The sequence below is a fragment of the Quercus robur genome, chromosome 2 (assembly GCF_932294415.1).
Source record: "Quercus robur chromosome 2, dhQueRobu3.1, whole genome shotgun sequence".
NCBI classification, from domain to species: Eukaryota; Viridiplantae; Streptophyta; class Magnoliopsida; order Fagales; family Fagaceae; genus Quercus; species Quercus robur.
Genome location: NC_065535.1, coordinates 32,034,176 through 32,046,921, shown reverse-complemented (window position 1 = coordinate 32,046,921; position 12,746 = coordinate 32,034,176). Strand labels below are relative to the sequence as shown.

General features: G+C 32.5%; 1 protein-coding gene across 1 annotated transcript; it reads right to left on the bottom strand.

The window, feature by feature from the left end:
- Window positions 1–8,105: 8,105 nt before the first annotated feature.
- LOC126713358 (uncharacterized) lies at window positions 8,106–12,500 on the bottom strand. The gene is made up of 3 exons (XM_050413105.1): window positions 11,507–12,500; window positions 8,947–9,664; window positions 8,106–8,517 (listed from the first exon to the last, which is right to left on the bottom strand). The coding sequence occupies exons 1-3, from the start codon at window positions 12,303–12,305 to the stop codon at window positions 8,340–8,342; spliced, it is 1,695 nt and encodes a 564-aa protein (XP_050269062.1). The 5' UTR covers window positions 12,306–12,500; the 3' UTR covers window positions 8,106–8,339.
- Window positions 12,501–12,746: the final 246 nt, after the last annotated feature.

Below are 12,746 nucleotides of genomic sequence, written 5' to 3'. Positions count from 1 at the left end.
CTGTGTCTCAAGACTATTTGTACTTTTATTACCTATCCTCGGTTATAACCTTCCTCGGCTCGGGCTTTGGACCCCAATGTAAAAATGGGCCAGGACCACAAATTATTGGACCCCACAATAAGTAACGTGATCCATCATTTCACTAAAAGACTTTTATAGGTTTAAAATTGTTGAATCTTAAATTTTTTTTAAATTGAAACTGATTATTGATTCAATAATTTTAAATAAATGATAGTGTTTTAGTAGAATGATGAACGAATAACGTAATCCGCGAATAGTATCTTGTAATTTCTCATTATTGAGGGTATATTTAATGAAATGAAACTCTTATCTTCCTTTGTTGTCTCCATGCATTAAGAAATTTGAGGCTGTGATTGGTTAGAAAGGGGGGAGACAAACAAGAATAACAAGTACAATGCTTAATAATGTTTTAGGTAAGAAGTGTGAAATTTAAATGTACAGTACATTGTACCTTAAATGAAAGTGAAATTCCATCGCCATCAACAAAACAAAAAATTTTGAAATTCCATCACATTTGGTCACGGCAAAAAATAGTAGGTTAAGGTTTTGGTGATAAAAATGTGTGGTTGCAGAAAAGAACAGTTTCTCAAACTATTGTCTTTAAATGCTGTCGATGTTCTTTTGGACCAATGTGTGTATTTATTATTTAAAGTCAGCTTTTACAGGCCAAATAATACGTGGAGATTGCGACATTAATCCGATTTAGTACGTGTGAGTTTATCTCAACCAATTCGTTGAAGAGAAAATCTATTAATTAAAAACTTCATAACAGTTGATTTGACATGTTATTAATTATAGGTAAAAAGAATGAGTAATCTATATATATATAAAATAGATAAATAAAAAATAATAATTAAATTTTAAATTAGAATTGTGTCTTATTTAATCTAAATTTTAGAATTTTGTGTCAAGTGAATTAATTTAGTGTAAAAATTGAATTTCAATTAGAGTTTAATGTTGCACTCTGTGTCTCATCTAATCTAAATTTTAAAATTTTTGTGTCAAATTAATTAATTTAGTATAGTAAACGAAAAGTCCAATATAATAAACCATAAAAAACATAGTCATATAACTAAAAAAAAAATCAAATTTATAAGTCATCTATATATATATATATATATATTAATAGGTAACGCTTAAAGAAAATTGAAATAGAATTTGAAATTATAATCAATTTTGCGCCATATATCTAAATTTATGTGGGAATAATAGGTGAAATTGAGAGAAATTCAAATTATAATTTCAAATTAGATTTCTAATTTTGCACCATATATCCTAAATTATTTATTCTTAAATAGTTTTATTTCTTAATTTTAGAATCAAATGTGGGACCACATTATAAATATTCATCCAAATGAGTTATTAAGTACAAAAATCAAAGAGTTTAGAATAAATGAATTGTAAAAAAAAAAATGATACACAATAATTAAAAAAAAAATGGACAATTTACATTTTATACATAATAATATCCTTACAAAAGTTTTTAAAGAGTTAACGAAATATAAAAATAACTATCAATAGTATTTAAATTATATATAGGAATTATATTATGCACCTTATTGTATATTTTTAAGTGTACTCATGCATATGCATGAGATTACAAGCTAGTAGAAACTAATAATCATGGTTTTTTAGTAGAGTTTGTAATATGTTTTTGTATTAGAACTCATTTATCTATCCCTTACATTTGTATGTATTTATTTCTATAAAAAAAAAAAATGAGAACTAGGGAAAACTTACCAACTTAACTATTATAAAAAATAAAAATAAAATAAAATAAAATAAATTGTTGCGAATAACATTGCTATTTTTTTTTTTTTTGTATAATTTTAAACAACAATCTTTTCATTCTTTGTAGCGTTACTCATTCATTAAAAAGACAATTATGTAATTCTCGTAACTAAGAAGAAAAAATAATGATGAGTAATTATAAACTTTGGAAATAATGTTCTAAGATTAATTAGATAAATAGTGAGAAATAATTAATTGGATAATTTGTTTTTCTAATTAGAGATAGACTAATCGGATAATTTCAACAATTTGAAAGAATGGCATTCTAAGTATTTGAGTTCTTCTATTCCAAAATAATTTTAGAGGTAGTGTCTATTACACACAACTTGTTAAATACCTATTTTTTTAAGAGACTTAATTTGGTAAGGATGGGGTATAAAACCTATTTTTTACACATATAATAAAAGATTGTCACATTATCATTTTACTTAAAATTCAATACATCCTACGACATCTAATAACATCTCAATAAAGTCATAATTTGGTTTGATTTATATATAGGTATTATAATTAATTCGATGTAGTTGTGTTTATTCGTAAATGTATGATAAAATGATGTGACATATTAAAATTGGATAGGTAAAATAAGAGTTTTATACCACATCTTTACATAATTTAATCTCTTTTTTGAAATAAAAAAAAATTCAAAAATGTATGCACAACAAGATGTATGTAAAAGTTTTTACCCTAATTTTATAGAATAGAATGGTGAGTTCAATTCTCATGGAAAAAATTATTTATCAATCTTATCTTATGACGTTAAGTACTTGTTTGGGTACAACTGAAACACAGTGCATTTGCGTTTTAGCATTTTTTTTCCATTGAGAAGCACATTTCAATACTTTTCAGTGGGTCCTATGCACTATTTATGTTACCCACAAACTTTTTTTCAACAAATTTTTTATTAAAAATGAGTCACACGACACTATTCACACATTAAAAAAAAATTGTTACAATATTTTCAATTTTCAGTAAAATAAATGGTACCCAAATGAATCTTAAGTTGCAAATATCATAATTACCCAACAATAAAGATTAATTATTATTATTATTATTATTATTTATCTTTTGCAAAATGTTAAAATCAGAGAGAGAGAGAGAGAGAGAGAGAGAGAGAGAGAGAGAGAGAGAGAGAGAGAGAGAGAGAGAGAGAGAGAGAAGAATAGTAGGGGTAAAATACAATACAATAATATTGGAGGGAAGAAAAGAAAAGGCAAATAGCGGTCCACGTAGAGTGAGCATAAAGTGAAACGCACGCAAAAAGTAGGAGGTGATCAGAGTCACATCACGTGGCCCTTCATGGGCAAGAGCTTTATTACACTCACCTAGTGGTTCTCATTGTGCCACTTCATTAATCAGGTCCCACAATTGCACCAAGCTTTATTACACTTTACAAACACACTGTGTCTGTGACACTGACCACTCCCTCCCTCTCCCTCATCAGTACACTACACACTGCAACAGGTGGGATAGAATGAATGAATAAACAATAAATAGAGGTCAGAATTGCATGAATAACACGTGTCCAGCATCACGTGCTATCTGCATGGCCACTCGATGTTGTTTCTGTTCGTATTGCCAAGGCAAGGATACCCATTCCTCCTGACTCCTGAGGGGCCAAACTTCTGTTCTTTTTTTCTTTTTCTTTTTTTTTCTTTTTTTTTTTTTTTTGGGGATAAAGTTAGTTAAGTTAAACTCACACACACAGAGGAAGGGGAAAGTAAGACCCACAAGAGCTTACCATACAATGCTATAGGCTACTCTTTTTACTTCTATATACAACCTTTTTAATTTTTAATATTTTTCATTCATAAGTATATTTTTAATAAAAAGTTAAATAAGTTGTTCTCAAACGAACAAATGTGAGAGAGAGTCCATAAACACATTCAAATCAAATCATAAGTTAACACTTAAACATGCTGTGAAATTGAAAATGAGTTTGAGTGTGTGCGTAGGCAAACTACATTCTTCAATTAAAATGCATGAATGGTAAAATTTAGGTATATTTCATACTTGTAATAAATTTAATAATTCTTGAAAAAATATGTATAATATTTAGTAATTTTTTTTATTAATCAATATAATTGAGGCTTCGGTAACGTACAGTTGACACAAAACTTATATGTTCCATTTTCTCATTTGTTCCACTTTTTTCCATTAAATTTAGTAATTCTTGAAAAGAAAATTATAATATTTAGTATTTTTATTGATCAATATAATAGAGGCTTGGGAAACATACAGTTGAGCTAGGAATAAAACTCAATAGAGTAGATAATGAAACCCAAAAAATGGGATAGATGAAATTTTTGATTGAACACGTTTTAATGTTTCCAACAGATAAATGAAAAACTATCGCATATTTGCATGTTATCTTTGTCGTCATGAGTTTCATATCTACTCAGCTAAAAAACCAAATTTCATATTTATTTTTATAAGTAAGAAAATGGACAGAGAGTATTGTCAGATTATGTACTACACCAGAGTGCGTTTTGTAAAAAGCTTTTTGTTTTTTTATAGTTTTTTAAAATAAAATTAACAAACTAAAATATAAGTTAACTTTTACCTTTTTTGGTCACACATGTAATAAATAAAATTTATATTTTTTGTCACACAATCAGGTAAATAAGGTGTTGTCATCCGAAATTCTGAAGGTCAAGTTATGGTTGCCTTGTCTGAAAAAATCAAGAAACTACCATCAGTTGTGGCTTTGGAGCTACTGGCAGCAAGAAGAGCAGCAGTCTTGGTTTCTGAAATAGGTTTCCAACAATCTTGTTTTAAAGGTGATTCGGAGGTTGTAGTAAAGTCTCTATGTGGTAGTGGTATGGAAAAATCTGCTGTTGGTCATATTTTAAAAAACACTTTGTTTTATGTTAGTTTGTTAAAAAGCTATTCTTTATCTCATGTCAATAGGCAAGGCAATGCAGTCGCACATGTCTTAGCTCAGAGAGCGAGACTTTCCTTTTCTATACAAGTCTGGATAAAGTCTGTTCCACCAGATTTAGATGCTGTTATCTTGGCTAACTTTAAGGCCCCTGATTAATATTATGAATAGCTATTTTCTTCTCAAAAAAAAAAAAAAAAAAAAAGAAAAAAGAAGGTAAATAAGCTACCAAAAATTATACTATATTTGATCTCATATTTAACAAATAAACTATCTAAAAACTACTGATAACAAGCAGACGTTAAAAGCCTGGACAGTTTTTGCTTACGTTGGTACATCCTCGTGGGTGTTTGACATGACATGGGGAAAGTGTATATATATATATATATATATACACACACATACATACACGATAATACAGCTGTGGACCTGTGCCCTGTGGCTGTGGCTGTCTAAAAACAATACAAATAGTACAAGTTGGCAATGTGGTACCCTAGATAAATTTTTGTGCATCAGATGGATTACCCCATTACCAGTGACAACAAATATTATATGATACAAAACATCATTTGATTAGAAGACTCGATCATCAAAATGTGCAAAAAACAATGCAATAATCTCCACGTGATAATACATGGCAGAAACAATGCACCCACCGCCTAGATTAATTGTTGTCTTCCAAGTTCCAACAAGTTCAACACATCATAATTATTAAAAGGGGGGGACAATTTTCAAAAAGACGAACCTTAGCTCATAGTGTTTTGGGCTTTTAAACTTTAAAGAAAAATTGAGCTACGCTCTCCTCCCTGTTCTGATTAAAAAAAACAATAATATATGTGCAATTCGCAACTAGTACAAAAGCTCTTAGCATCTTTTCAAGCATATACTTACAAAGTATCCGCAATGAACTGTTAATCTCGTCTCTACTTTACAGTAGCCCCTAAACAAACTAATTAACAAATTTTCAAGGCCATTTCCTCCCTGTTCTGATTAAAAAAAACAATAATACATGTGCAATTCGCAACTAGTACAAAAGCTCTTAGCATCTTTTCAAGCATATACTTACAAAGTATCCGCAATGAACTGTTAATCTCGTCTCTACTTTACAGTAGCCCCTAAACAAACTAATTAACAAATTTTCAAGGCCATTCCATTTCAGGTCCTCTGTTTATCTTCTCAATTAGCTTTTGGTGCAAATGCAATTAATGCATATCCCAGATGTGACAAACATCTTAACCAAAATACACCATTAGCCTAATATAACAATCAAACTAAGTGAATGTACCATATGTAAACATCATTAAATATGCAAAAGGAAAAAAAAAACCCTTAAATTGAAAAGCAAGTACCAATTCAACTCTGAAGAGGGTACATTTTCTACTGTTGTAGACTGAATGATAAGGTATAATAAATAAATAAAGAGAAACCTCTAAAGATTAACATCGGATTAAATTAGTATCCACTTTGAAGTACAAAAAATTGACAAAACTAAGCTTGCACCAATAAACACACCAACTTCGAAACCCACAATCATTTCAAAGAGCTTCTTTCTCCAAAGATCATTGAGCTTCTCCAATGACTTTTCTAAAGGACTCGTTCCAACCAACTAGAAAAAGGAATGAACAGGTGAAGTTGAAAATTATAACGGTGGTTTTCAAACTTCATGTATTCATTTACACTATAAAAGGTTGAGTTAGTCATTGCCACCAAGGCTGAAAATGATACATCCTCTACACAACTATATACTCGTATATGAGTCAGGAAGGCATTGGCAAGGGGAATATATGAAATGTAATTAATAGATAATAATCCACCTCATGCTCCAAGCAAAGGATCGATACTTGTACCAGACCACGATGGAATGAAGTAACAAGGACTGGTGTTCCCAGACATTAAGAATGTAAAATATAAACCTTTTGTGAGTTTTGTTGATAGATTTCAAGTTAGAAAACATATGTTTACTAAATGCTCAAAAAATATTACACAGAAAAGGCCACAGGCTCTGAACTCCTTACAGATGGTTACATAATCCTTATGCACCATTAGAACAACAGCCTTGTTGCTTGTTTCAATACAGAGAATAACAAGTTCAAGGTTCAAGAGCACACCAAAGGAACTTTGTTTTTCAATGCAGTCCTAACATTTCCATAAATAGCAATCATTATAATCCATATTAATTCATAATTACCACATACCATGTGTATTATATGAAACTTGAATAATAAATAATTCATTCCACGCAACCACAGCATAAAACAGGAACTTGTGCAATTTAACCAACATTCAGAAATAGATTCATTTGAAATGGCAATAAAATAAAATAACTTTAAAAGTAAAGAAAGGTGAATTTAATGGGGGCTGAGATAATGGAAGTGATTTTTGAATGAAATAAAAATAAAACCTGCCTTCAACAACAATAAAAACAAAATTTAAGCACCCAACCTTATGCATTGCTTATCTCAAAAAGAGAGAGAGAGAGAGAGGGAAAACTTGTGCATTGCTTGTAAATTTTGAGTTATACAAGCAAGAATTCAACCATTAGCTAGAATTAACCAGAGTTTGATCTGTTAAGACAATAGAGATTAATCAAATTCAAAACTGAAACTTTGTGAGGAACGAATCAAAATAGAAATTTATAAGTTGTCATACATCCACAATAATTAAATCTGACGTTTCAACTAAAACCAAATAACTTCTCATATGTTAACCAAGAAAAACAAGCAAAAGAAGAAAATGTGTATAACAAATTCCAAAAGCACATATAGCAAAAGAAGCATTAAGAATACCCCAACCAACTTAAAATTTTAAAGAAACAACACAACATAAATAATAAAACCCATAAACTCAATAACCTCTCCACAACCACCAAAAGCTAAGAAACAAGACAAAGTAAAACGGGCAAATGGGTGTAAAAAAAAAGTGAAACCCCACAGAAAAAACACCAACCAGCATATAATATGAAAGAGAAGTTGTAGCACGAGTGAGATTGAAAACTGTACCTATGCAGGGCTATAAAGGCAGCCAAGTGGGAACAAGACATATTGTGTAACAAACAGTCTATTACTCTATATTTAACTTTGCTGCAATAGACTGGACAGTCCTTATGCAGCCTTAAAACAAGATCCACATCAACATTAAATATATATCAGGAAACAAGCAGGGACTCCTTGCATTTTTTATACTAGCAGAATCAGTTGGTATCAGAAACTCTTGAGGCGGTTAGACACTGGTGTTCGAACCCCACCACCCCACTCCCCCAATTTAGCTAGGGAAGAAGGGGGGTGGGAGAGACTGATTGTGTAACAAACAGTCTATTACTCTATATTAACTTTTTTGCAAAAGATTGGACAATGGGCAGTCCCTTTGTTTGATATGCAGCTTTACACCAAGGTCCACATCAACATTAAATATATATCAGGAAACAAGCAGGGACTCCTTGCATTTTTTATACTAGTAGAATCAGTTGGTATCAGACACTGTTGCATGTGTCTATAAACTATATACAGCCATCTAGCAACAAAAGGATTCAAAATTGTGAGATATGAACAATCAAGAAGACCCAGTATTCTAGGACTAGGACACTTAGACCTACATGCATCAGCATTGACTTTTGAAAACCAGAAGTTGCAAATTTAAATTATCAAGATCAGAAGAAAGGATCCTCTTTCTTCTGGTATATCTCAAATAGTTGCTTAGCATGAGTAACAGCTAATCTTCTGCAGTCAGAAAGACCTTTCTGGTCATGCTTCTCCAACTCTGCAACAGATTTCCTCAGCTTTTTTTGTGGATCACCAGCTATAAGAAACTCTGCCAAAGTAGTCCCCCTGGAGCCAAATGCATGGAAAACTCTATTACAAACAGCAGAAGCAAATTAAATAGCAACAGTTGATTAAACAGCTGAATGCTGAAATTTTTTTACCCTCATAAATGTTACAAATAGAAATGTACAAAACAGATGTACATCAACCACTTTTTTAAAATATCAAAATATGTTAACAAGTTACATGAAAGGCAAAACATACTTCAGCCTCCTTCAAAAAGTTTCTTGGGAATTTTGCAAGAGTTTGTACGAGTCAATTGTTTTTTTTTTTTTTCAAGCTAGTCTTGTTGAAAGAGGCATCTTGCAAAAGCTGTTCAAAACTGTGCATGTAACATGCTTGGAAGGAAATTAAAGGGAATTAAAGTAATTAAAAAAGAAAACAAGAAGTTACATATAAACATAAATTTATAGTAGACTGCTCTCTCAGTCTTACCTGGCTACATCAAAATTCTTAAATCCTCGGTTATTGGGAAGTGAAAAACCGAAAGGTGATCTTTTCACAGAGGTGTGCTGTCTGTAAAGTGCACAAACGGCCTCCATACAAAGTTCTTCATCTTTCCGAAATTCTTCAAGCATGTTTGCTTCGAACTCCCACTTTTGATTATCTCTGTTCCTTTGGACTTTTGGCATAAATCGATCCAAATTCAAATAATCATTCACATCATCATCAGAATCTGACGAACTAGAACTGTCATCACTATCCCCATCCAAATCCAAATTATGCCAAAGATTTTGTGGGCTTTGTTCTATCCCCATATTCTCCTTACATTGTCTCAAAAACACCTGATCCTGCCTTGATGGTCTTATAAGTTTATCAACACCAATACCACCAGAAGAAACTGCTTTTCTTGACATATGAATGGGAGGAGAACCCTCAGGATCACTAATCAATTCTTGTTTTGGCTCCATCTTTCGTTTACTGGCTTTAAATATTTCATCTTTTTCTTGATCAACATTGTTGATTTTTTCACTCACATTTACACATGAATCCCGTTTTCGTTTGAGCATTCGGGTCCCATTTTCCACAGCAGCCAGATCAGAGTGCACATTGTCTGCAAATTTTTGAGAATTTATTTCTTTTCCACTTGAAGTTCCTTCCGGAGCACAATCTTCATCACTATCAATGATGTCAATAATCCCATTTTTCTTACCTACCAAAAAAAATCATTGATGTCAATTTTGGCTTTAGATGCAAATCTTTCAACAGCTAGCATGTAAGAAACATATAAAGCAGATATTAGGTATGTCAATCAAATTTTACCAGCAAAATTTTGGAAGCTGGAAAAAGAAGAAAAAAAAAAGGGGGGGGGGGGGGGGGGAGCAATTTCCTTAGCCTAAAGCATGTGAACGGTTTATGCATTAGGAAAAACCTATTGGAATTGGCTCCTAAGATATTTGGATGCCCAATGTCTTAAATATCAATTTAAATTTCAAACTTTTTTTAAAATTATTTAGATCCTTATAATTTCATCAGTTACAATATTCTGCCAACCTGCCTCCCCATTCAAAGACTACACCTTTCACATCAAAAGCATGTCTCATTAATAAATCCCATGTATCATGACTTAAAATTATTTTCACATTGGATTAACTAGAATAGGAAGTTGGTCATCTTTTCATACGCATATAACAAAATGCTCTAACATTAGAAAGCACCAATCCCGATTTCCTTATGAAATGATCATCTGTAGCCCCCTTTTGAAAACCCACATATTGTTTTTAAACTCACAATGTAGAAGGAGAGTACAGGAAGTGTATACTTCATGACCACCAGAAGGAATGTAATGGGCCTGGCCCCTATTTCATATTAGCACAATCGTCGTGGTGTACAACAGAGCAGAAGTCTGGTGCATTTGCAGCCATATTTGTTCATGTAATTAAGCATTTCATTACTCACAAAACTCCAGTTTAATAAAACAACTAATATATAGCCTACAGTACAATTGTACAGTTCATGCAGATCTCCTGAAAATCTTGAACCTTCCAATAAAATTTTCTTATCACATTCTTTCCATATTATGACAAGTAACAAGAATGGAAACATATATACCAAAAAAGGAGTAGTCCCCTTAAAGAATTAATAGACAAAGTTTGAGGATTGAAGAATAACAATCAAATATAAAGGAGAAAAATAAAAAGATGGTAGCGATGCTTAGAATGACTGGACTGTTAGCCGAATCCTTTCACAATAAAAGCCAAGTCATCTCACATTGAATCTTTTCATAATAAACCAAGCCAAAAATCTCACAACATAGTTACAAGTACATAATGATAAAAATGATAATCCATTATCTATTAACTACATTAGTGACAAACGAAATCATCTATAGTGCTACTGTTGATGAACAGAAACCAACTTGAGATGGAGATAGAGATCCCAGTACCCTCCTAACTGACACTTTCTATAAAATGCTCAAAAGGCTAATTTTTACTACTCTGACATACGTAATGGCTATAGTTTACAGTGTTCATTTCAATTAATCATAGCTCTGATGTCTCTAATTAGAAACCTAAACCTTTTTTCTACTCTGCACAGTATCAAGCTGCCAAAGCACAGCTCTAAAGTAAAAGGCTTCCATAAATAGTAATTCTTAATCATTAGGTGAATTCTACATATAAGTATATAACTAAAAGAGATTATAATACCCAAATGGCAATTCTTCTCATTACTATATTCATTTAGCACCAGTACTAACATACCAGCTAGAACTGAAGCCAACCCATCAAAATATTCCCAAAGAAATCATCTTTCATAAGTCTCTCTCTTTAAAACCCCATTTGTCATTTAGCCTCTCTCGCATTATAGTCGACATGTTATAATAATAAGCACATGGACATCAAAATTTACTCCACACATACATTACTCTATGAAACATGTGAGCAAACAAAGCACCAATTTCATAAAATCCTAAACTCTAATCCGCACTTATTGCACACATAAAATTAACACAATGTGTGCATGTGAACATAAAAATACGATAACTCTCCAATACCTGCAGTTTGAGAATCCCCATTTCCTTTGATCGGAGAATCAAAATTAAGTCCTGCAAAGGTTTCTTTACTCATACATGCAGTAGTTGGTATATCTCCATTTTCTTCAAAACCAAGTCCCATACTGGCTTCTCTACTCGTATTTCCATTGCAATACAATCCATCATTCTCAATCTTCACAAAGACCCCATTTTGACCAAAATTTTCAACACCATTCTCATTCAAATCCTTCTTCTCTCTTCTCACTTCGTCGGAACCATCCCGAATCACCTCGCCACCGCCATTATTGTTAACCAGAGGCTCTAAATCCGTCAGCATTGCTATATCTTCCTCTAATTTCGAAACCCTAATCCCCAATTCTTCAAACCTCTTCTTCCAAAGCTCAACCTCGCCTTTAGCCTTCACATTCTCGCACTCGAGCTCACAAATCCTCCTCCGAAGCACACCAACCACGATCTTCTCATCTTGCTTCGAATTCTTCGCCTCCTCCGCTTTCCTCTCTCTCTCTAGAGCCGCCTCCAATGCCTTCTTCTGATTTTCAAGCTCGTCTTCCAGGTAGATCCGATCCAGATTCTCCATCTGGAATTTCTCCGTCAACAACGCGTTCTGTTTCTTCTCGTTCTCAAATTCTCGCTTCAATTTCGTTTCTCTTGCTACCAAAACCTCTTCGACTCGGTCAAAGTCTTTACTCCGATACGCGGTTCTGAGCTTCGAAACCAACTCCGAAATGCTCTGGTTCTTTGGGTTAGTGCAATCGCCATTGCTGTCCGATGCGAAAGCTGGTACAGGCCGTAAACTCATTTTGGGGAAAATGAGAGAGAGAGACAGTCGAAACGACGCAGTGTGCAGGTGAAAGGGTTTTGAGGAAATGGAAATGGTTGCTGGCTTTTGTTGTGGAGAAGCGGAAGAGTTGCTAAACGACTCATCACTGTCTGAGTGCCAAGTGGTTTGTACTTTGTACTTTGTTCACTCCAGTATTGGTTTGGTGTGGCCGCAGAATCTAAAAATCCAGTAATAACACAAATTTAGCCATAATTTTTGCTACAAGTCTCCCGTATGGGAAGTTGTTAGTAATAAAAAAAAAAAAAAAAAAAAAAGTTACTAGTTTAACTGAAAGTAACAAATAATTAGTTTTAGTATGCCATGCAAGGGAGTTGGGCACAAAATGTGTGATCTTAGATTTTTTTTTTTTTGAATGATTCTACTTAGGTTTTAGTAATTATTGATTGTTTAATATTGTAG

Coding starts and splice junctions, on each gene's coding strand:
- LOC126713358 (XM_050413105.1), bottom strand. CDS start 12,305: ATGAGTTTACGGCCTGTACCAGCTTTCGCATCGGACAGCAATGGCGAT. Junction 9,665..11,506: donor TGGGGATTCTCAAACTGCAG/GTATTGGAGAGT, acceptor TTTTTTTGGTAG/GTAAGAAAAATGGGATTATT. Junction 8,518..8,946: donor AAGAATTTTGATGTAGCCAG/GTAAGACTGAGA, acceptor ATTTGGCTCCAG/GGGGACTACTTTGGCAGAGT.